General features: G+C 32.4%; 2 protein-coding genes and 1 long non-coding RNA gene across 5 annotated transcripts; 2 read left to right on the forward strand and 1 right to left on the reverse strand.

Moving 5' to 3' along the window:
• Window positions 1–1048: 1048 nt before the first annotated feature.
• Window positions 1049–9324, forward strand: LOC128202233 (uncharacterized). Of its 3 annotated transcripts, none has more exons than XR_008253666.1 (4): window positions 1049–1184; window positions 6481–6667; window positions 8348–8561; window positions 9185–9324. It is a non-coding gene; the product is annotated as an uncharacterized LOC128202233 (long non-coding RNA). The 3 variants fall into 3 exon arrangements; XR_008253665.1 differs by lacking the exon at window positions 1049–1184 and adding an exon at window positions 2491–2618; XR_008253667.1 differs by lacking the exon at window positions 1049–1184 and adding an exon at window positions 5674–5882.
• LOC113522228 (FERM domain-containing protein 5) lies at window positions 1472–17199 on the reverse strand. The gene is made up of 12 exons (XM_052901806.1): window positions 16819–17199; window positions 15478–15582; window positions 14146–14188; window positions 13261–13437; window positions 11957–12057; window positions 10742–10882; window positions 9874–10026; window positions 9196–9284; window positions 8382–8517; window positions 7510–7591; window positions 6489–6644; window positions 1472–5678 (listed from the first exon to the last, which is right to left on the reverse strand). The coding sequence occupies exons 1-12, from the start codon at window positions 16900–16902 to the stop codon at window positions 5293–5295; spliced, it is 1653 nt and encodes a 550-aa protein (XP_052757766.1). The 5' UTR covers window positions 16903–17199; the 3' UTR covers window positions 1472–5292.
• A 5461-nt stretch (window positions 17200–22660) lies between these two features.
• On the forward strand, window positions 22661–24305 carry LOC113518486 (elongation factor 1-alpha). The gene has a single exon (XM_026903443.3). The coding sequence runs from the start codon at window positions 22676–22678 to the stop codon at window positions 24065–24067; it is 1392 nt and encodes a 463-aa protein (XP_026759244.2). The 5' UTR covers window positions 22661–22675; the 3' UTR covers window positions 24068–24305.
• Window positions 24306–26528: the final 2223 nt, after the last annotated feature.

The raw sequence follows: 26528 nt of genomic DNA on the forward strand, positions 1-26528 counted from the left end.
ACGATATACTTAGAATGGCAAACAAGCTAATAGCCCATCTGATGGAAAGTGGTAACCGTCGCCTATAGACATGAGCGGTACCATGGACATACAGAGTATACTGTTTCGCCTATACCTCCCATGCGTTGCCATTCCTGAGGACTCGGATGTTATTCCTCTGTACCCTGTAAATTCACGCCATATCCCACCCTTCAAACCGAAACACAGCCATACAAACACAACTGCTTCACGATAGAAACACGAATGGGACAGAGGACATTAAAGGAACGTTACACGTTTTAATCAATTTGTACAAATTTACCATCTTTGTTGAATTTAGTGCATTTAAGTACACCAGTTTACGCTATTTATACATTTTAAACTCAATTTAAGGGAATAAAATAAAAACCAACAGATTTATATATGTCATGTTCATGTATTCGTTTTTATAGTTTTATATAACTATGTATGCATATTCAAACTATTATTAGCAATCGAATCGAAACGTGCATTTCTCTATCTGCGCATATAAATCTTCTCATTTTATGGTCAACTAAATTAAATATATCTAAATATCCAATGTTGAAAGCAATCTTAAAAATTAACCAGTAATTTTTCATACATGTATATGAAAACAAAAAAGTGCATTTTGGTAAAATTTATTACTAACAGCAATAAGGATCGGTATAGCGGTAAAAATATTTTGTTCCCGCCTGTTATAAAAACTCCAACGTGTATGCTCATGCAGAAAATATTTTTTTCCCCATTTATTATCATTACTTTTTTCTAAGGCCAAAAGTAGTAACAGCATAAAAATAAATACCTACATATCAATAAAAAATTTATCCTTCGAAGCAAACTCTTTAGTCTTTTATAATTATCTACAAAATCTACAAAAGCAGTTTTATCACTATTTTATATTTAACACAGCAAACGTGTAGCCTTTTTGACAAATTAAAATGGAATGATAAACCCTTCTACGTAGTTGATATACGTTGGCCGAATACTAGTAAGAAGTGATAAATGAGCATGAAATCAGGTTAATTGGAATCGTATCGAAATTACGTATTTAGATTTCGACAGACTCACCGCATCCTGACCTTTCTGGAGATACAGTGACCTTTTTAGTACCCCACGCTGTCAGATAATGGACAACATGAGGGGCACACTCCACAAACTCGCGATCTAAAAGATCTTGCGCCTAGGTAATTTCTATTTTTTTTAGTCAAAGATTTTTTAATCACCAAAAATCGTAGTGCAAAATTAATCCCGCCCTACTCTCTATGTGTCATGTCTGTGCTTCTTGTGGGTTCTCTCATAATAAAAAAAAATATAAGTGTTGTGTTCTCATAAAAAAAAACCCCCCACATTACACAAACCTTGAAATATGTATATTTCAAGTTCTAGTGTAGTTTCGGCATTTCCATTAACAATTGAATTCTATTTGCATGACAGTAAAATAACAGATTAATTAACACAAATAAAATTCAAATTAAAATTTACTGTATTTATTTCTTTATAAATGATGCTATAAGGTGTAAATAAATACTACAAGATTTTTCAGCTAATTTCATATTTCGTATTAAGAAAACGACTCGGCTTCTGTTACGTATTGCAAAATAGTACTCACAATTGACAGAGGAAACACGATTAAAAAAAAATGTATACCGACAAGATACGAGTACACAATTGACTATTCAATCGATTGATCATATCAAATAATTACTTACTAACTAAATCACTAATCGGCTGATAGGCGGTTTAGTAAAGAAAATAAAATTAAGTAATAAATAATATCACTTGGAATAAAGATACAAAACTGTTGGTTTTCAAATATTATATGGAACCTATATTAATAGTTATTTTAGTTTTTCAAAAGTTCATCATTTGGATATATAAAATGTAGATTAGATGTATTTCAAGTTTTTATTAATTAATTATGAATTGCCCGATTGTGAACTATTGACACGTAGGATGGTACATGTTTTGTTTGTTCAGTTGTTATGAACAACAATACGGTTTAAAGATATTTAGGTAATAATATATGGTTATGACTACTTAATCCATATATTTTTAATATTATTAAAACTCTTTGAACATTGATTGCCAAAATAATACACAATCGTCAAAGATGCTCGACTGTTCTTATTATACCTACCATAATAAATAAAAAAAACATTAAAATAATAGGTTCCATATAATAAAATACCTAGTTCAATTCTCGTAAGCGTATTTTATTAGAAATGCATTAGAATTACTGAACCCTTAAAAATATATAATTATTTAACAATAAAATAATGTCTTTAACAAGTAAATGCATCAGAAGAATCGTTTATACAGTGACTAGGCAGAAACAAAGCGTCTTATTACTTAATCTATTTCACACCCATTCTAATAAGGCATACCACTCATTGCTTACAACATACGAAAAATAAACTATACAATTTTCAATGTAAATAAAAACATTTAAGCGATAACATAATATAACCTCTTGATAACAAAGGAAATAAATCTTATCTTACCAATTCCTTGAATAGGAAACAATTTATTATCTAAACAGAATATAATTTGAACTGAAACAGTTTAAAAATAGATATTAAGTAACAGTTATCATTTTATACGAGTTAGTGACGTACAAGGTTAGTTCTAGCGCAATTAATTAAAACTCTTAGGCATTTTATACAAAGTGGTCATTATTAATTGGCTTAGGATACACCATGTATTCCTATAATTAATATTATTTTTGAAAAAATAGAACTAAAAATGTAATTAGAACAGAAACATTTTGTTTTACTTATAACTGGCATTAATAGATAAAAGAAAATTACATAACGACAACATTTTTTTGTCCCAAGTAACATCTCAAAAAAAGAAAATAAAAAAATAAACTGGATAAATAGAAAAAAAAAATAATTTATAAAAAAGTGTGTTCCAATTTCAAGTTTTATATTATAAGAATCAATTAACATACAATATAACAATAAAAATATATCTATTAAAATAAATTTTAGTAAAAAAAAAATATAGAGAACAGTCATCACAATTATTCAGGATTTAATATAGTAATATTAATGTGACTAGTTTTTTCGAAATTCAAATATGGCACATACTAATTGATTAAGTGCATTACTCGCCATGAATAAATAAAGTTGACAATTGCAAAAAATTCGTGTGTAGACAAAGCTTAAATTCTAAACGACGTGTTAATGTTTTACTAGATTATATGAAAAAATAAAATAATAAAAATGCATAAAATCTAGTTGGAAGACTAAAGCGTTGTGTGGAATGTACAAATAAGTGTAAAATAATAATAAATATCAAGTATAAATTTAAAAATAACAGATCCTTCAAATTAGATATTTAAAACATACAGTTATGAGATTTCTAACATCACAGCGGTATCTAATTTTTGTAATTGTGCAATATTATAATAAGTATTTGAACTATATGTAACACTTGGCCTCTGCTATAAAGTATTTATTGTGCGTTGATTGCATCAATAAATATTGTACCTAGATAATTATTCATATCTCTATTATAGCTAGCACGCACGAGTGACATTTGTCACTATGACAAAATCGTCACTCTTATCTACTCTATGGCTACGTGTTGAGAAACACAAAAGCTTATTATTGTATGACGTGTAACCAAGATATAACATGAACTTGGTATTACGGAAATTGTCACGATGACAAAATGTCACCTATTAATATTATAAGTAGTATATACTAGTGACTTTTAACACAATGACAAATTATCAAGTTCAAGGTTATATTGCAGTGTAGTAATGACCCCCAACTAAATACAATTTATCTTGAACTTGAGTGCATTACAGGGAGTCAGTGATGCAGGTGGCTCAGGACAATTATTTATGACAATCTATAGGGGAGGCCTATGTTTAGCAGTGGACGGATAATGGCTGAGATGATGTTGATGAAGATTATGTCATCATTCTAATGACTTTGGATATGTGTGCCCGTGTTTGCACGTTACGGCATAATAACCAGGTGACGTTTTTCACTGCAGCAAATAAGACCGTCATAAACTTAAACTGTCTTACGTGACATGTGATTATTGTTATCAACATGTTCTTTCATAATGACTCCACAGTGTAATTATCACTTCAAAATCTATATAATCAAATAATGATCAACTTTCAACATACCACGCCACTTTAATAACAACAATTATATGACAGTGGGGTCAACTCTGAAGCACCATTTCTCCTATCTCTTAACATAATAATTTAATTTGATAGTTTTGTGATTGTTTTATGAACCATCATAAATTACGTTTATAATAATTTAGACTTAATTTTTTTTTTACAACACAGGGGGCAAACGAGCATGCGGCTCACCTGATGGTAAGAGACTACCGCTGCCCATGATCACCCACAACACCAACGGCATTACAGATATGCTGCCGGCCTTTTAAAAAGGAATTTTATTTGTAAATGGCTGTTGGTTTTTAAAATAAATAAATAAATAAATATGCTCTTTTCTTAAAGGTTATGATGTCGTATCGGTAATTAATCTATTAAAAATTTAGTTCATATTGGTCCTTATTATCAAGTAATTCACTAAGATATCAAATTGAAATTTTAGAGAAATGACGCCTCAGAATTCACCCCTGTTATGTCAATTCTGTTATAGTAACAAAGACACCTGTGCGTACTGGCATTTACGATTGTGAAAACACTATTATTACTAAAAAAAATTACCATATATTATTGTGCGAGAGCAATGCATAGAAGCTTAGAAATAAATTGTACTATTGACATCGTAAAAGCGTATTTATGTCAGTGATTTTAACTGGCGCGTATTGTTAATTATTTTACAATTAAGTACCTAACTGCCAGAATAATAGAACGCCACAGCAAGAAAATAAAGGGAATTCGCTTTATAGTTATAGAATTTACAAGCTACACAGTGGCGCTATTATTGCGGGCTACCTCTGATCGATCGTATTATAATTCTCTATACTATAACTAACGTATCTATCAAAAAGTGCCCGAAAATTTGACACTTCGGAGTCGCAAAGGAGATTCTCCTTATCTCGGCACATTTTATCGTTTTAAGTAATTTAAAAATCACGTATCTTAGCATCGATTTAGTTCTTACAAATTTAAGTCTAGGTCGCGACGAGGCGACGGACACTGCGGGCGGCGTTATATCGCATTGAGTCCAAATCGTTTCCGATAGAATCACATCGGGACAGACGACCCGGTGCATCGTCTCTCGACTCGCGTCGAGACGTGAAACTGGACGGGCGGGCGGGCCTTCGCCGGCCGTCGGCCACCTCCGGCGATCGGAATCAAAACAGCTCGACGACCTTCCGCCGGAGGTACTCCTTGAGAGGCGCGTAGTAATGGCGGCGCAGCGCGACCAGCTCGGGTTTGTGCTTGAGCGCGCGAAGCGGGGGCCAGTCGGTCTCGAACAGCAGCAGCGCCGCGAGCGCCAACGACAGCCACACGAACAGGAACGACGGCACGAATGCGCGCAGCAGGCTGAAGGGGCGCGGCGGCGGCTGCAGCGCGGGCGCCGCCAGCCGCGACCACTCGTCGGGCAGCGGGCCTCCCCCGCCGCCCGCCGCCCCCGCCGCCGCCCCGCCGCCGCCGCCGCTGCCGCCACCACTCGCGTGCGTGGCGCCCGACTCGGAGGACGAGTGCTCGAACGAGTCGCGGAGACTGTACTCGGGCGCTGCACACGGCACCGTTGTATTAATTATCTAGCCTAGATAGTTTTATTTTAGACATTTGCAACTATGGACTATAGCACTGTTAGAACGTTTCGACTATATTTAAAGAAAAATATGAACATACTGAATTACTACTGAATAAATGCAAGTTATATGAAAAAAACGTGCCAAAGTTAAGAGCGTTCATAACTTCAGCTTATCGCAGTGTTAGTTTTTTTTTTTTTTTATACAACTTAGAACGGCAAACAAGCTGACGGCCCACCTGATGGAAAGTGGTAACCGTCGCCTATAGACATGAGCAGTACCATGGACATAACAGAGTATACTGTTTCGCCCATGATACCCCCATGCGTTGCCATTCCTGAAGACTAAGGTGTTATTCCTCTGTACCCTGTAAATTCACGCCATATCCCACCCTTCAAACCGAAACACAGCCATGCAAACACAACTACTTCACGGTTGAAACAAATGGGACAGAGGTACCCAAGCAATCAACTTTTGTACAAAATCTCCCTCTGGTATGTTGCAATTATGTGTCAATTTTCAAAAATAAGAACATTTTCATGTTTCTGTCTGATTATTTAAGAATTTCTCTGCTACTGGCGAACTAAGACATTAATTATAGATTACGTTGCAAATAAATCTATAGCTAAAAACACTAATGTTTGTTGAATATTGCGTGCATAATATATCTCATCCGTTTCAATTTCTAAGGATCATGATGTAGTGCCTCCATATATCGAGTCGAAGCATTTCGAAATGGAATGAAACTGTTTTTACGTAGATTATATAATAACTGTATAGTGCATTACCGGGCGGCTTGGGCTCCTCGGGCAGGGGCCGCAAGTGGTCGCAGCAGGCGAGCGCGATGTCGACGGCGGGCCCGGACAGCAGGCAGCCGCCGTTGCAGTCAGCAGCGCTCTCCTCCAGCGGCGCGCTGTGCGTCGACCGCGGCAAGCTGCTGTACCCTGCGATAACACGCAAACATCACGTGCGTGCCACTACCACCATATTTGGAGGCTTATACATAAAACTATCAGACTATTTTACTATATCACGAAAGTGGCAAATAAGTACGCAGCCCATACAGCCACTCAGTACATACAGGTAAACCGGTCACTGTAGCCTATGGACGCCTGCATCATCAAGGATATCACGTGCGCTTTGCCGACCTCAAAGAAACTTTAATACACCTTAAGAATGACTGTAAGAAATCATAACTATGGAATAAATTTGCCATTGTATATTATGAGTAAAACTTTTTAATGTGTCCAATGTGAACTACGTATACGTATAAAGGTTTTACAATTTTTACGCGCGGTTTTGAAGAACTCCATGCTACAGTTTTAGGGAAAACCTTAACAGCTACATGGAAAAGCATAGCTTTATTAGTTACTGAAGTTTTCTTCAGATTTTTATCCTGCAATATTTTTTAACATAAAATAATGCAACAAAAACAGTAATTTTGCAGATTTTAAATTTTATTAATATTTTATCACCATAGAAACGTGGTATAACGCGATAGATCGTTGATTCTAAAATTGAACAAATCGAAATTTAGCCTTAACTATTGAATTTTCAGTTTCTTTAGATAATTAACAATATTTCTCATTTTTACATGCTTTTAAAGGTATATAATAATATCAGGGGCGTTCGTGAAACTCTTTAGACAACAGAGGATGCTACGCTCAGACTATTAATAGAATACTATACTAGAATTTTCAAATAATTACATAAAGCATTGCAATTTCTACCAAAGGATAACATTAAATCCTAGTAAATGTATTTTATATTTTCATTTTAATTATTAGATTCTTAATGATAATAACTTACCAAAATCACTCGTCATCGGAGTGGAAGGTGTCGCCGGCACACTTGATGCTTTTCTTTTACCACCTGTACTCGAACCCTCCTCCTGTTAATAAAATAAGTCCTTACATTACCAAGATCAAAGACTTCATACGGTATAGAAGACGAGACATATATATAATAAATATTGGTAAAACCGTATTCACAAATATTAATAATTGTAACTATATAATGTCCGTTTATAAAATAATATTTAAGAAAAAAATATATACAGAGTACAATAAAAGTGAAAACAATAACTTTTAGAATTGTCTGTCTGTTTATTTTGTAATTGATTATATGTATGTTATAATATAAACAAAATTATCATTTGTTAAATCATTTGTTTGTTGTCATTTCATTATAGAATAATAGACCACCTCTTCCTTTCCCGTGGGTGTCAAAATAGGCGACTAAGAGAGAGCGAGCGATGGGCAGCAGCGTCCCTCTTAAAACATCTCCAAAGCCTTAATGCAATTGCCAATCCGCTTGCCAAGCATGGCAACTACTGGCAAAACCCCCTCAAAGGGGGAGGCTTATGTTCAACAGTGGACAGTTAAAGACTGATATGTTGAACACACATACATATTGATAAATGTGATGGTATTGTCACAATGACAAATTGTACTCACAATATTGAGCGACCATGTACACGAGTATGTACACGTAATAGGCTGGTCACATAGCTCGAAGAACCGACAACCAAAGAGGAAGAAAGGTTCTTGAGTGGCGATTGCGTACGCGTAAACGCAGTGTAGGACGACCCCCACTAGATGGAGTGAGTCAGTGGATGCAGAAGGCTCAGGGCCGTTCTTTATGGCAGTCTATGGGGGAGAAAATGATGATGATGTACACACGTGCGGTTCCCTGGGTGCAAGCAAGCCGTCCCGCTCAAGTATCTCGCGCTCGGTGCGGCCCACGTACTTGAACTTGGTGCCCCACGAGAACAACCCGCCGCCTGAGTACACCGACGCCTCCGACGACGACGGCAGCCTGCGCACACGCACCAAGCCGTTATTTATAAAAATATTAAACCGGTAATATAGCTTAATTAGAGGTTTAATATTTTTAGCTATTGAAGTGTTTTGTCTTTGTTTTTTTTTTTTTAGCTATAAATTCTCAATCTGAGAGTGTACAAATCACTCCAATCCTTAATGAAGGTTTTTAGATTTTTTGTTTTTATGAATAAAACAGTAAATGTCCAGTGTTACATTCACCACATTGGTAACATTTATTAATTTTTTTTTAACAGAAAAACTAGTTTTTTTTAGAAATATTTCATTAAATGTAAAACTCTCATAACATAGCATGAAATCACTTTCACTCCACCAAAACAAACAGTTTCGTGAGTTAACCAAATTTTTAATAAAACTGAGTTTAAGCAGTATTTGTAAATATAAATAGGTATGTATTATTACTACTTTTATGAAATTATTTTGTATAACAAATTTAGTTTCGTGCATAAGTGACTAGTTTCGCAATATCTTTGCTCAAATTCCATTACAGCGGATAGCAAAAGGTGCAACAGTTCTCTAATGAATGAAGCCACAATTAACTTGTAAAGAAAGAGGTAATTAACAGAATTATAATACATACTACAATTGGACAGTGACGTATAGAAAGTCTTTTATGAATAAATCATTTAAATTTTTCATTACAGCTAGTACTCACGTGAAAAACAACATCTGCTCTATAGCGCAACACCACACATGCCGACACGACGCTCCACTGGGACATTTGAACCCGACCGTATGCTTTTTCTGCAATCGTTGTTTAAATATATGAAATAAAAATAATAAATAAGAGATTTTTTTTTCTATTTAATTTAACCTACCCTCCAGAAATAAACATAATATTGTCTGGTACACAAATTGGGAATCTGTAATTGGCTAATGTGTAAATATAATATTTTTTAATTATTCTAGATATATTAAAATAAAATAAAATTTTAACCGGATAAACTAAAATGTAATCATGATTCTATATTATAACTTGTCGCGCATTCTCCACTAAGTGTATTTTAGTAAATAAGTCAACCCAATTAGTTTAATAGTTAAAATATAATGTTAAGAAATTTATAACAATAATACAATAAAATTGTTGCAGAATTCCTGTTGAATATATATTTTTTATTTATTTATTTTCACTTGAAAGAATACTAATAATGAATACTTGGAAGAGTTGCTATTATTATATTATATATTACATTAATTAGCTCAGCAAATAAAATGTTTTTTTTTATAAGTTGAGAGGTATCTTATAACAATTTTATAATGCATTAACAAGTATCCAATCTTAATACTCCATATTACCAGTGACAAATATTAATAATTAACATAAATAACTTACTTCTGGATAATTAAGATGCACTATAAACATCCGCCCCTCGAAATTAATTTTATGCACTTCGGACCATTTGAAATGGTGCGTTTTCCTACTGCCCTGGAAGGTGAGAATGCCACTGTGGTTGATGCCGAGATACAGTTGATTCCCTCTATGGTCCTGAGTGTGTGAATAATAATTATAATTAATATCAATGATAGATGTCAAATTAAGATAGCCCTAATAAACATTTGTGAGATGTAAATATAGCATTCAATAGATGAGAATGTACAATTACTTGCATTTTTTTTTCAACTTAGAATGGCAAACAAGCTGGCGGTCCACCTGATGGAAAGTGGTAACCGTCGCCTATAGGCATGAGCAGTACCATGGACATAAGAAAGTATACTGTTTCGCCCATGATACCCCCCATGCGTTGCCATTCCTGAGGACTCAGATGTTATTCTTTTGTACCCTGTAAATTCACGCCATATCCCACCCTTCAAACCGAAACACAGCCATGCAAACACAACTGCTTCACGGTAGAAACACGAATGGAACAGAGGTACCCCAGGCAATCGACTTTTATACAAAGTCTCCCTCTGGTAATTATATTGTTATACATAAGTCAATAATATAGGACAGTCTAGAATATAGGGCAATTTGTTTACAGAATCCATTTAGCCTTTTGAGCGTGAAATATCCTTACAAACTTACATATTTATAATTTTACTAGTTGCCCTGGTAAACATTGTTTTACCCCTACCACCACCAATCAGATAAATTTTTTTTTTTTCATCTTAAATTTGAGCAAACAATACATATTTACAAGATTCCATTAAAGTCGTTTAATACAATACATTTAAAATCGTTAGTAAGTATACTAAACACTCACCTTGACTGGATGTGGGTCCACTCCATATGTGTCTAGCTGGCATGCGATTTTCAGGAAGGACCGCTCAGCCTCTTGCGTGGACATGCCCTTGACGCCCCCAGTTCCGCCTGGGGTGCCCGCCACAGGCTCTCTGTGCAACTCCTGTACATCGTACACAATATCTATTGTCAAAATTAAATGTACCACAAACAATTTAAACAATTGTTTTACACATATATATATATATATATTAAAATTATTGCTCCTTTTACATATCCTACTTAATAATATTTCTATTTAATCAACTATTAAACATTATTATAATTATACATTAAAATTATAATTTTTTATTTCATAAAAATACAGCCAGCAATTTAGGAAAATATAATATAGACTACTTTTAATTTAATAATATAAAGGAATTTAAAGTAACTATAAAAAAATATTTACTGGAGAAAACTTATTATAGTATTGACGAATTTCTTAATGATAAATAAATAAAATTTGAGTGCATATATGTAAATTATTGGAATGTAAAATTAAATACTTATTAATATTGTATAGTTAATTGAGTACTGAGTAATAGTTATGTTTTATTGTACAATGCAATTGTATTTTACAAAGTAATTATTATTATTATATTAATTAATGTTTTATATAATTAATCATTTGTATAGCATATGGTGGTGATATTGAAACTTCTTTGTGGCCATGATGTAAATTTAGTCTGGCCACATATATATGTTGATATTATTTTTCTACACGGTTTTTTTTTCTATTCAAATGGTTGTCTTGTCTTGTATCTAAACGTATTATATATATATTGTTGTTTTAAAGAATATTATCTTTCACTGTGACCCTCTACAATGGTTATGTTGTAAATAGCAGGATACAGTAATAAAACATGTAAGTGAGATATAAAATAATAAGTTTAGTGAAAAAATAGACATGTCTTATAAAAATCTGACATAGAACAAACTTAAAAATAATACATTGTTCTAAAAACCTCAATGTCAACAGCCAGTATTAAAACTTCAACAGGTGAAACATAACACACTACACTTCTACAACATTCAATTTATAAGTATACCTATATTTATGCAAACAAACAATTATTTTTGGTTTCATTTTCGTTACACATGTGTATCCATTATATTATTTTTATTTAATAAATATCCTGATATAATATATACAACCTGACTGTAATTTACTTAAAATAATTAACTTAAAAATTACCTGTATTCTAGCTTCGATTACATCAGTTTGTCTAAGTAACAGCCTCATTTCAGTCACGTAATTACCAACGTGAATACTGGGGTCGTAATCTCCTAATTCGACTGAAAATATAAAAATGTATATATACTCAAATGTCACTGTGACATTTTCGTCACTGTAATAAAGCAAATATAATGAAATACACGTGTTAAATATTTATTTTTAATTATATTTATTTTCTTAAACATTTTGTGTCAAAATATGTCCCTACATTTATTAATAAAAATCAAACTAACTACTTTAAATATAAAAAAATATTAAAATTGTTATTATACTAAATTTGGAATAAATTATTCTTGTAATGTATATAAAACACTAATTTATATTTTAATTGATTTTATAATAATTTATTATCATGATACTTGAATAAAAAGTAATGAAACTGTAAGAACACGTGGTCTTGCTGACTTGTTTACTTCGAATTCGGCCGTGTGGATATAAAAGATTTTATGACGTTAAGACGTTACTTGGGTGGGGAGACACTTCTTGTCCAATCGTTGAACAGAGTGGTGCTCCCTGATGTATCAAGAGTGAACAAGTATAGTAAACCACGTGGTCATTATATAAAATATATGACAATTATTGTTGATGGAAGTCCTAAAGAAACTATAGTTAAATAAGTGTCAATGGATTAACAGAAGTTGAGTATTTATGTTTGATTATTTATTATATATCAAATACAAAGTAAAATAAGTAAATATATGATTTAATAATATGATATATAAATTAAATGAACTGTGAGAACTTGTGCTTCATTTCTGTTTATTACCAAGAGGCTTACAACCTTTATATTGCTAAAGAATATATCATATATATGTAAAGTTAGGATTACGTAGTTGAATTACTATGAAAACCTATTATCCTACATAATAAATTTTTATTTGAGACATAATTCAGAAATATCATCCAAGCATGCTAGCATTGAAGTAAATATGATTAGGTTATGTTAATAAATATAATGCTTTAAATATCTCCACGCATGTAAGCATGTTAAAATACTTAAATATAAGACAGTAGTGACAATATTGTCACACTTATCAAGTAACAATACCAAAATCGGCATTGATAAATATCTTCCATTTGCGCTAGTGTTAATTCTAGTACTTTTTGATGTCGTTTTGTCATAGTGACAATTTCGCCATTGTGACGAATTTGTCAAAACCTAATGTGGCAAGAGAGGACCCAACCGCCGCCACTCGGATTAATTTGGTTTGTTGTCAATGTTTTTATCAATTATTTAAACATTTAATTAAAATTTGACATACTTTGTATAATAAGTGCGCCCAACATGGCGGCCTCATTGGCCGTACAATAGAGTCTGCCATGCAATAAGTCTCTCTTTAATTGCAAATATATCTGAAACCTAGTCACATCCTCCTTCAGTAGCAATGGATTGGGTGGATAGAACTTTACACGGAAACTGAAGAGTATTGGTGATGCATCTGAAATAAATACAAAATTATCTAAAGTCAAGATAGAACTGGCTTGAAAGTGAATAAAACAATATTAACGATTCACTTTGGCTTTCAATTATCTTTGCTTACCCCAAAAAGGGTAATAATAAGGAACTATTGGATTCATTAGCGGATTATACAAAATGAATCATTATTACTTAGGTAAAATGGTCTTCTAAGACTAATCCATCACAAATATTATAATTATTCACTTACTTTTATCCAAATTATTATATTATGGCGTAATAAATAAAGCCACAGAATATAGTTAATAAAAATATTATTAAAATAAGTTTCCAATACAGTGCAAAAATTGATAAAATTGATTACTGAATTGTATCTTCTTGTCACTTTTTATAATCCAAGTTTGAAATAGTCAATTACTAATTATTATAATTTATTTAAATCATCCTTACTAATATTATAACATTGGAAAGTGTTTGTTATCTCCTAACACCTTAAAAGCCCAACTAACTCGGAAAATAAATGTTACTTTTTATTGACTAATATGTCCTAATTATGTGAGTAAATTCCCACAAATATAACTAAACAAAATAGTATTCATCTCCTTTCGGTTCTACAATCGAACATAGGTGTGCTATTAGGCACAATTTATTCAGATTTGTATACAGTTATATTAACATATTTAAAATGGCAATGTTTGTACTCAAAAATGAATATGAATATATTACAAACCTTTTACTTGTTTTAGTATTAACTTCGCCATGTGCAGCCAGTGCTAGAAATATAAAAAAGGAAATAATATAAGTAGAGTTATATGTAATCATAAATAAAATACAGTTCAATGTCTTCCTTTCTATCTAATATTACATAGAATAATAGCAATCTATTATAGACAAATTAGGCCTTATTACTTCTTTATCTTACTTATAATTCTTATATTTTTTTCTACATATCTAATTTATATAATTTTAAGAGAACCAACAATGAGTTCTATATAAAATTCTGTATACTAGTAAATTTCTTAATACTATAGTTTATATATATATATATATACAAATTATACTTAAGTGAAATTAAAAAAGTTTCTGCTTTGAACTTTAGATAGAACTTTAATTGTACAATTATACAACAGATCAGAAGCCCTCCATTTTCTCAGCATGAGCATAATTAGCATCTCAATGAAATAATCTTTTCTTGCAATAAAGAGGATAGCAGTATTACAGTCTAGAATTCAAATACAGGATCCAAAGATATAGATAAGGATACATATATACCTAGCTTAAAGTAAATCTAGTTTGTTTCATAATTATATTCATAAAAATATAATTATTTTATTTTATTTTATTTATTCATTAGTACAAATATGTGTACATGGCGGACATAATGCTAAAAGCATTCTCTCCCAGTCAACCATAGGGAAGTGTCAGAATACTCAAATGCGGTACTAGTAATTATTGATATACATACATACTAAAATTACATATATAAACAAATAAATATATATAAATAACAAATATACTTACACATATATAACATATACTATATTATACAAGAAAATGAGGATAATTTAAAGTACTTACTGCTGGGATAAAAATAAAAAGTGAGCGTGAACGCTTTTTTTGAAAGACAGTTTAGTCCATAGTAATAATGATAGTAACAATAAATCCCTCTTTCAAATGTCACCTATTTCAACAATATTAGTTGAGAATGGCCCTTACCAATATGCCTATTTATTCTTTCCCAATACTAATATACTTGTTTTAAAATTTATCTTTTTCAACTTTAAGAGAAGTACTGTATTTTTTTATGTTTGTTAACTTTGTTATCTCCATCAGTTATAAACTGATTTGGAAAATTCTTTTTGTTATCTGAAAGGACTTCTTACAGATTAATCCCATTGAAATTTTATCAAAATCTGTTTAGTAATTTTTAAATGAAAATATCTGGTTTTGTCACATTTGAAGTCAATTATTCTCTTTCTTTTAAAGTTAAAACTTCTTTTAAAGAAAAACTCTTTCTATTAAAGTTAAATCATATCAAAAAACAAAGTCAAGTATCACTTACCCTCTGACCACCTGCATCCACATACCGCAAGCCAAAATAATCTATCTCAGTGAGATTCAGCTGTTGACACACATGCTCCAATAGATATTTTCCTTTGTAACTAGGCTGTAAAACAAATAATTCAGGGATTATTAAATATATCTAAGATCTAATACAATTTTACTGCCAAATTCAAAATATTCTCTGCATTGAAGAACTAACAATAAACTTAAAGTAACTCTTGTTTGTAATAGTTGGTGGAATCATTATATCTGCCTTTAACTGTCCACTGCTGAACATTAGCCACCTCTCGGAGTGTTTTACCAGTATGTTACAGTTACTATCCTTGGCAGGCAGATTCACAACCACAATTAACTTTAGAGATGTTTTAAAATGGTTGCTGCTACCCATCCCTAACCTTGGTTTAGATACCTTTTATGACACCAACAGGAAAGGAAGGGGTGACCTATTCTATGCTGGAATCACATGGCGTTGTGACTATGTAGCTTGCAATCTAGTTTTGATAACCAAGAATCACTCGAAAATTGCTATCAATCTTTGTAGGTGGAATGTAGCCAATTTAATGTCTTATATAGTAAACGATGTGACCAAAACTAACAATGCCAATAGCTTATATTGCTGGCATAGGTTGAGAAATCAATTTTTAATGGTTTTATGACAAATTGGGATTTACAATTTTTTCTTTGTTATCATCATATCACCATAAATATTATAAAGCTGAAGATGAGTGCTTGTTTGTTATTTTATAGCACCAAATTTTAAGTATACACATACTATATGTGATAAACTACTTTTTAATCTGGTCAGTGAACATAATCTGGGTACACAGACAAAAAATAGGTAAAAGCTAGTTCATTATAATCATAATTTTACAAGAATTGTAATTAAATTTTTAAGTACATCTACAATATTCTCTATAAGTGAAGATATGCCTGACAAACTGATTTCCTTGTGTAAATTCATATATTAATTTTTATGAGGTTAGCATGGCACACTTTGCTTTTTAAAAGATGAAATTGTAACGTTCGTCAACTTAAGTAGTCTTAGATATTTAGTGAGAGGTTACTAAAAAAATCTAATCATCTATTAGACAAACAAGCATAAAGTATCAATTTAAAGCTCTTTTAAATCATATAATATTTTATGTATAATCTTGTGTTATCTATAAAGACGACTCATAACATTAAATAAAAGTTAATTATTGAATGTACAGAAATTGAAATGAACGGAAATTTTGAGAATTTGTGTGTAAAGAATAAATCGTGTGGATTTAAAAAATTTAATAAATGTTGAAAAATATTATAAATTGTTGATGTTAACTTTATAATAATTTGCACTCACATGGAACTCGCATTCTAAAATCTCTGTATCTTCTAAAAGTCGCACTGTGCATTTATAAACAATATCACCTCGGCTCTTGAACATACTGATAAAATGTTAATGTATTCTTTCCATATAAAACTTTGTATGTGTTAATTCGTCACTTCCATTTTTAAATACTTCATAAACAAATTTAGTTTTATTACAATAAATTTATATTAAATTATTATTTTCATTTGTTTCGCATTTCCATTTCGGAAAATGGAATTATGTTGGGTGGGATGCGGTACGGGGGGATGTTCTAAATTTTGACATGTAGGATACTATACTCGTTCAAAAAAATACAAATACAAATACAAATAACTTTATTTTGTTTGAAAAATGGTATAAAAGATGGAATATAATATTTAAATATTGAAATTTTTAACTGGTACAAAATTATTTAATTGTTCCACTGTACTATTAATACTATATATATATATTAAATAAATGTCAGTATTAATAATAAATTATACAGATTACAAATTACAATCATTTGACAAATTACAAATTACATTAATTGAGTCACATATTTAAGCTTTAAAATATTCAAAATATTCATTAACCGAGTAGAAGCATTTTTCTATTAGCCATCTTTTCAGTTTCTTTTTAAATATATTCAAGGGTAGTGTTTTTATTTCGTTCGTTATTCAAAACTTAATTCATAAAATTTGCAAAAAAAATGACAATAACAAATTATAACTAGACTTTTTTGTCATTCATTAAATATATATAGTTTACAGGTCCAATCAGATACATAAATAAAATAAGTATCTACTTCTTCTTATTCGGCTTATTTTTAACCACCAATATTTTTTATAATAAAAAATTTATAATTATTTACAAGTAAAAAATTATTGCATAAACGTAGGCATTCTTATTTCTCAATAATTTTAAAGTTCTTTCTTTAATATCTATTGCACCACTTGTGTAATATAAGTAAAAATGATCTCAACAATTTTCACATAGATAGAGAGAAATGATTCATTTTGTATTTTGTGATCTGTGTAACATGTGATTTAGTAATCTGTGAATCATTAAAGAAATTAAATACTTGCTGACGTAACATCCGCTTTAGTGTTGCTAACATAAAAAATATTTTACATTTATAGGGAGAATTATAATATACGTGACATATTTCTATGTTAATTCAAAGAAGGAACAATATTTAATACGCGCTTAACAATATACATAGGTACACAAATAATATTTAATATATAATATTTAAAAATGCAGCTTGCCGAACAAACTTGGGTCGCGAATCACCTATCGTCCGCATAACGCGTCTGTATAACGATATTGTCTGAATTTAACTGCGATAGTCACTCTGTATTCATGACTAAATTAAAGTGTTGATATACCTCCCCATTACATTATATTTATTTATATTTTATAATAATTTGAATACAATTTCCATTATTTATATTATATTATTATTCATATTGTTAATATCTTTACTCATTTAATAATTTAATTATATTTTAATGTTTGTCAAACACAAGGCATGCTGTGGTTGCCTATAAATGTAAGAACGGTGAGATCTGAGCTGCCAGTGTATTGTATTAAAACTTAGCTTTATTGTAGCTGTATCTTATGTTGGTAATCCTGTAAATAAATAAATAAATAAATAATAAAGAAACAGCAAATTAGTTACGCAGTGTTGCTCGTGATACAGCTACATGAATAAATTAGAAACTAGTTAAGCATCCTCGAACTGAACTCTTGAGTTAAGTTGACATAAATAATTACAATATATATATTGATTTAATAAACAAAACTTTGGTCGAATTCAGCTATTTAGCTATCTAAACAAGTATTTTAAATAGCTGAATAGCTAAACGTTTCATGATCTTTCTTATACGAGTAACTATCAAAGCTATCAATCGATGGATTTGTTTGCCACTTATCTAGGAGTTTAGGTCTATGTCATCATAGCTTATTTTCTGAGTGAAGTTGGTGCTTTATGATTTCTCTTCTTCTGTTCTATCTTCTTCTATCTTGAGACCGGCTGATATTAAGATGAGTAACTTAATGTCAGCCAGTCTTTCGTCTATTGATGTTTTAAATGAGCAACCCAAAAAGCCAAACGTAGATTTGCTTTTACATTAGATTATCTTTTCATCAACATTACACTAAAGCTGAGATATCTGATCTACCATAAAAATGAATTATTAGTAATAAAAATCAGCTGAATTGGAAAAAGCATATGCAAACAAAAATGCAGTGAAACTTAAAACCTCCTCTTTTTCGAAGTCATTTATAAGTGCCAAAGCTGTTTGATGATCTTACAAAAAAATTAAATGAGATCAAGAATCATTGGCGTTTATGAAATTATTTTTCAGGAAGCCTAAATTTTTTTAATAAATTATAAAAATATAAGTAGAATTAAACAAATATCTGAAAGAAACATTCAATTATCTCTACAAATGAGAAAGATATAGGATTTGAAAGTTGCACTTGAAAAAATAATAGCTTTCCTTACAACAGCCCAGTGCGTAATGTCACTTCGTCTATTTCACACGACCTGTATTTCGTCGAAGGACGAAATCTGCTTGTATTCGAAAAAAAACTGTACAACTAATTGATATGCAGTTTCTTTCGCCACTTGTGATGTGCAGGTCGCTGCCTCCGAGTGTCGGAAGGCGAGTCGGCAGCCACCGGGGCGCTGGTACGCCCGGACGTCGACCTATCTTACTCGAGAAAAGAGAGTACTTTGCACAGTGGGCGCACAGAAAGGCTTCAGTCTTCGCCGCAGGCGCGTTGTGTGCAGGACCAGGTGCTACAGCACCACTATATGTCGTCCTTAGAAGGACGACGACGAACACGATGATGGGTGATGTGAAGATCGAAAGACGGAGATGGCGATGGGGCTCGATGAGATGAAATGAAATGAAGCGAATGATTCTTCAACTATGGTGAGTTGAGCAGACTGTTTTCGCGATTTCTTGCTGTTGTTGTTCGCTCTCTTAAGAGGTCACTGGCGCTATGAATTTTGGCCCTATTTTTATACGCTACTATGGCCGCTGGCCATCGGACCAGCGGCAAACTAGTCTCCTCACCCCCTCTATGCATTTTTATTCTACTATTACTATTCTTACAGGTTTCGACACAGGACTTACTCTAGGTGGTGGACATTCTTATAAACAACCTTTGTATCATACTTTGTGCGCTCCGCGGCGTGCGGTTTACAAAAAATTGCGATTCCGCGAGTCGCGGCTTTTATATGACCCCATTCTCCTTCCTAAATATATTTTGCAGAGAGCGGGGCCGCGAGTCAGTCGATGGAGAACTACCGCGCAACGCACATTACAATGTTTTTCCTATTTCTAGGTACAATTCTATGCTATATTTATCTATTGTATCTATTTGACACCTATATAACCTATTATAGGCCCTATTATGGCTTATTTAAATTCTGTTAACTATTTTCCTGTTTTTCAGGAATTTGCCCCAATTGGGGCCTATTTGCTGTACTAGTCTATTTTTGCTGTTACAACTATTTTTCTGGGAAAGTAAAACACAATAAGAAAAAAACTTTATTTTTCTTAACTTATTCTATGCTTATGCTATATTTCTGGGAAAGTAAAACACAATAAAAGAAAAACTTTATTTTTCTTAACTTATTCTATGCTTATGCTATAAACTATTACTATCGGGTACTATTCACTATATATTTTGTATTTATCATCCATTTATTATTATATTTATTCAATTAACATATAAAAAATACGATTAAAGTTATAAGCTATAAAATTTGTACTCATTCAAATCACTATTCCCAACCTGATACGAGATTAGGTTAGGTTAGTAGCCAATCACTATAAATGTATATCAGCTATCTTTATCTATTTTTTCTGTCTCTATCACTATTTTACAAAATCATTTTACGAAACTATAAACTATTCTATGAATTATTTTATAAACACAAACGTTATTGTTATAAACTATTCGAAACTATCCTTTCATAAAATATTAAAATATTGTTAACTATTTCTATTAAGAGAATATTAATATTATAAACTATTTACAGTTTATTTATGAAAGCGGTGATCCGGAACATGTATCGTGTTTTGTTCAATATTATATATGAAAAAGAAATTATTACCCCTAAAAATAAAATAAGGGATAAACGGTTATATGAAAAGCCGATCTTTTCAAAGTTAGAAGCATGAAATTTCATATACAAGTTTCTGGTTAAAAATCATTTTCGAAATAAGAAGAATGAAATTTATTATTAAAGTTTTTCAGTAAAAATAAATATATACAACTTTCGTCGTTTCTAGAAATTCAATGATTAACGGAAAAATAGGATGAAAATATCAATATAAAAAAAGATAGGCTGATCTGCTTCAAATTTACTTTTTGGTACTACTTCTAGGTACAAGAAATTTGTCAACTGTTTACAAACTTCACTGGCATAGTAAAATTCATATAAATAAAAAGTATTGCTTTAGCAGGTTAATTAAAATAACACTCTGTATAATAAAAGAAAAGTAAAAATATCAAACCAAGACGAAATTTCTTGCTTCTTATTTTAAAAATCACAGACTTACACAGAATCACATTTCCTTACTTAAACGCGAGCGAAGCTGCGGGCAACAGCTTGTTATTTGTATTTTCAACCGACATCAAAAAGGAGGAAGTTTTCAATTATATATTTTTTCATTATTTTTACTTCATAACTCAGTCAGTTATAAACCGATTCAAAAATGAAGATTCTTTTTTTATTTGAAAGGATATACATACAGATTGGTGTAATAGAGATTTAATTAAAATCGGTTCAGTAATAACTAATTTTGCTAGAATTGAAGTCGATTTTCTTTGTGGAACACAATTTAATTAAATAGTACTTTAACGAAATTTTCAAATTGAATTTATCACGTCATAACTTTACAGCACGTGTAGTGATAGGTAAGTTGCACTACAAGTAAAATATAGCGAATACCACAAAGAGGAACTGCGTCCATCTAATAAGGTACTATTTTACTATTTTTGATTATTTTTATTTATATCAGGAAGTAGTGCGAATTCTCTACTAAAATCACAATATAATACAGAGTAAAAAAAATGGGAAATAAAAAATATGCTATGGCTACACTGGATACCGGAAATGACTCTTTTACTTCCAGCTGAAAGAAAAACCATTTCTCGTCCATTCTGTTGGAGTCTTTCTCGGCAATTACACGCTGATTGTAATCCGTGGTGAGTGTCAGAAGAATTTAAGTGCAGTGTTAAAAAGTGAACTTAATAATATTTTAGTATTTTTTTAACGTGTTAGTATCATACGTTTTTTAAATAATATCATATTCCCAATCTTTATTATTGTGGTGTAATATTTTTTTTACTGGATGTCTAGTTTTTAGATATTTAATTATCATTTAAAATAGTAATTTGCTTTGCATTTGTTTCTGTTAATTAATATTACAGTTCTCTTAGAAAATATTCCAATTTCAAAAGTTCCACGATGTGCTTACGCGTCACACAAATCACACGATGCAGAGACCGGCTCATTGCTCAGTCACTACCACGTGGTGTTTAATCTTCTTGTTTTACATATTTCTATAGAAATGAATCTATTGCAATGTTAATTTAATGGTTTATGTCTTATTTTTAGCGAAATTTCTGAAATTAATTACAATTTTCCACGCATTTAGTGTAATGGCTGACATCCATTGTGAAATGTCAAGATAGGGCGAGGCGGCCATGCGGCCGCCATATTGCCGGCCTCACCGTACATGAGTTTGCATCGACCTTGCCGATGCCGGTGCTATACCAATCAACATTACAATAATAACAATAAATTAATATTCTTTTTTATTTTGTTCTAGACTAACCCAACATGGGAAAGGAAAAGACTCACATCAACATCGTCGTTATTGGTCACGTCGACTCTGGCAAGTCGACCACTACCGGTCACTTGATCTACAAGTGCGGTGGTATTGACAAGCGTACCATCGAGAAGTTCGAGAAGGAAGCCCAGGAAATGGGTAAGGGTTCCTTCAAGTACGCCTGGGTGTTGGACAAACTCAAGGCTGAGCGCGAGCGTGGTATCACCATCGATATCGCCCTATGGAAGTTCGAGACCGCCAAGTTCTACGTCACCATCATCGATGCCCCCGGACATCGCGATTTCATCAAGAACATGATTACAGGAACATCGCAAGCCGATTGCGCCGTGTTGATCGTTGCTGGTGGTGTCGGTGAGTTCGAAGCTGGTATCTCCAAGAATGGACAGACCCGCGAGCACGCCCTATTGGCTTATACTTTGGGTGTCAAGCAACTGATTGTCGGTGTCAACAAAATGGACTCAACCGAACCACCTTACAGCGAGAACCGCTACGAAGAAATCAAGAAAGAAGTAAGCAGCTACATCAAGAAGATTGGTTATAACCCAGTTGCTGTTCCTTTCGTCCCTATTTCTGGATGGCACGGAGATAACATGCTTGAGCCATCTACAAAAATGCCCTGGTTCAAGGGATGGAATGTTGAGCGTAAAGAGGGCAAGGCTGAAGGTAAGTGCCTCATTGAGGCTCTTGATGCCATCTTACCCCCAGCCCGCCCCACAGACAAGCCCCTTCGTCTACCCCTCCAGGACGTCTACAAAATTGGTGGTATTGGTACAGTGCCCGTGGGACGTGTTGAGACTGGTGTTCTCAAGCCTGGTACCATTGTTGTCTTTGCTCCTGCTAACATTACAACTGAAGTTAAGTCTGTGGAGATGCACCACGAAGCTCTCCAAGAGGCTGTTCCTGGTGACAATGTTGGTTTCAACGTAAAGAACGTCTCTGTTAAGGAGTTGCGCCGTGGTTATGTTGCTGGTGACTCAAAGAACAATCCTCCCAAGGGAGCTGCAGACTTCACTGCACAAGTTATTGTACTCAATCACCCTGGACAAATTTCAAATGGATACACACCTGTACTTGATTGCCACACAGCCCACATTGCTTGCAAATTTGCCGAAATCAAAGAAAAGGTTGACCGTCGTACTGGTAAATCTACTGAAGATAACCCTAAATCCATTAAGTCTGGTGATGCAGCTATTGTTAACTTAGTTCCATCCAAGCCCTTGTGTGTGGAATCCTTCCAAGAGTTCCCACCCCTCGGACGTTTTGCTGTCCGTGACATGAGGCAAACAGTTGCTGTAGGTGTCATCAAGGCTGTCAACTTCAAGGAGGCTGGCGGTGGCAAGGTCACCAAAGCCGCCGAAAAGGCCACCAAGGGCAAGAAGTAGCTAGCACTGTTAACAGCACAATTTTTCATACAACTGCGATACTTCATTCACCGAAAGGTGTTCAGAAGGAAAAAAGGGCTACATCTCATTCCTTTTCTATATTTTTTACAAGGCTTATAATGTATGTAACATTATTTTATAATTTATAAGGTTATACATATATCTGAAATATTTTGTTATGACTGCAACTAAAATGTAAAAATTCATAGAATAAACGTAGCCTCCAATAATAAAAATATACTTGTTTTTTATTTCCCCTTTCTCATAGATATTTTTTGTTATTATGCCACACAATATGATAGGAAAAAAAATGCTTACTTTGATTATTTTCTTTTTGTATTTATATTATTTTTGTTTTTATATTTCTTTTAATCCTGTGCTGTAAGCAATGCAAATGAATACGTCAAAAATTTAAACAAAATCATCCTTTTATCAACTCTGTCTACTGCTGAACATAACCCTCCTTGAGAGGTTTTTCCAGTAGTTGCCATGCTTAGCAAGCGACTTAGCAACCCAGTTAGGTGGGGGAAAAAGGGATTGTTTATAATTGGGATCAGTAGCCCCATTACTAGCAATACACCCCATCAGCTTGACTTCGCGGTTCCCCTTGAAAACTCGTGTTCTATTCCCAATGAATTCATCACGATAGGCGAACTGACCTGCCTCTACATTCTCACTTATAATCCCTCACTGGTATACCGTTACCGCAGACGGGATTACCATTCCATTATCATCCATTTAAAAAAAAAACCAGTTAGGTTTTTTAATAGTGATTACTACATCTTGTGTTAGGATATAACATCCATTCACTAAATCTATTCAACTGTTGTAATGAAGAGTAAATATAAGAGCAATAAAGCCAAAACATTTTTTTTGAAATTTAATGTATACCGTCATCACATAAAATCTACTGCATCAAATTTGATACAGTTTTCACTGTTGTATTCCTGAAGATCTATCATAAAATCTCGTGCGTTTTATCTTGACACGCTCTTTAAAAATGGTTTATTACTTTTTCTACTGAAATACACGCGTACTAAGTAATAATAATGTACTTGTAGCTGAAGGCTACGGATGAAGTTTTTTTTTTAATGGAATGGTAACCTCGCCTGCGCTAACGGTATACGCTGGCGGGCCATAAGTGAGAATGAAAAGGCAGGTCAGTTAGCCCATCGTGACGAATACACTTGAAATTGGTGGCACGATGGTTTTCAGGGGGGGATCACGGGGAGGTCGACCTGTTAGGATATATTGTTGGCAATGGAACTTGTAATCCGCGTTACTAACAATTCCTTTCCCCTGCCAACTAATCATGAACTAATACATACTGTCTACATATATATATACTACATAATGTCGCCTAATCATGAACATCGCAGACATGATTGTTACCATATAACCAATTAAGATGGTATATTTCATATTTTATGATTTGACTGCACCATTTTAAACCGAAACGGCCATAAAGTACAACTGCTTAACAAAGTTTTTAGTCTCCCGCCTTTTGGAAAATTTATTGCTCTATGTGCAAGCATCTAAAATCGTTTAGTCCACTTATCGAGCTATCACGTAAAGGTGATTCAGAATTGGTCTCATTGTTCAGAATATTAGGAAAAATCTAAAATCTCATACCTACCTAATTGCAATAAAAATTATGTCAATTTAATATTATAAAATCAAGTTAATAAATACCTATTTATTAACTTATTGTTATTCATTATTAAGGTAGGTACCTTATTTATTCTAAACCAAGTGAGACAAATTTAACTATTGTTTTTAAGTATGGTTAAAAGCTATATTTATGTCTTCGCGCAGACTCCCACGTGAAAAAAATTTACTATTAATATACAATAATATAAAGAATATCTATTAATTTACAACAAATTTAAAGAATTCATAAACTAACAATTTTGCTGTAAATTTTTGAAAATATTAATTTTGATGACTCCTTTTAATTGAAAAGTTTGCTGTAATAACTCATAGGTTACTAAGTTAAAATTCCGTAACGGAAAAATCCGATAATTTGCTCTTGTGTTTATTATAAGACGTTAAGTATCTACATATATAATTTTATCCCCTGTGATATGGATGTGAATATAAATAAATCAAGAATCAATTTGCCTTTCATTATTTTCTTGTGGTCCTTATCTACAGAACCCTACGTCATGTGCTAACCAGTACGTGCTTGGTTGGTTTTTTCCATATTTATCGACAGTCAACATCGTTGTATTGTATATCAATTAATCAAGCTTGATATTCAGGAAGGTGGTATGTATTATGTATATATTTTTTTTCTAAAAATATTTGAATCCTAAGCCCTGTATTGTAAGTCGAGATTGGGATCGAGTTTATGGTATTTTCTCAATTTGTTTCATAATTTTAATTTACAAAAACCAATCATGTTTATTTAAAAAAAATCTGTTAGCTGATATTAGGTATGCTAACTTAGTTACCTACACAT

This window comes from Galleria mellonella, unplaced genomic scaffold (assembly GCF_026898425.1).
Source record: "Galleria mellonella isolate WM207_F2 unplaced genomic scaffold, CSIRO_AGI_GalMel_v1 utg800, whole genome shotgun sequence".
Lineage (NCBI taxonomy): Eukaryota > Metazoa > Arthropoda > Insecta > Lepidoptera > Pyralidae > Galleria > Galleria mellonella.

What these genes read in the sequence shown, in the direction of transcription:
- LOC113522228 (XM_052901806.1), bottom strand. Translation starts at nt 16,902, where the DNA reads ATGTTCAAGAGCCGAGGTGATATTGTTTATAAATGCACAGTGCGACTT. An exon ending in TGGACCCACATCCAGTCAAG is followed by an intron (nt 10,027 to 10,741) that starts GTGAGTGTTTAG and finishes TCACACACTCAG; the next exon opens with GACCATAGAGGGAATCAACT. An exon ending in CGAGGAGCCCAAGCCGCCCG is followed by an intron (nt 5,679 to 6,488) that starts GTAATGCACTAT and finishes TGCCGTGTGCAG; the next exon opens with CGCCCGAGTACAGTCTCCGC.
- LOC113518486 (XM_026903443.3), top strand. Translation starts at nt 22,676, where the DNA reads ATGGGAAAGGAAAAGACTCACATCAACATCGTCGTTATTGGTCACGTC.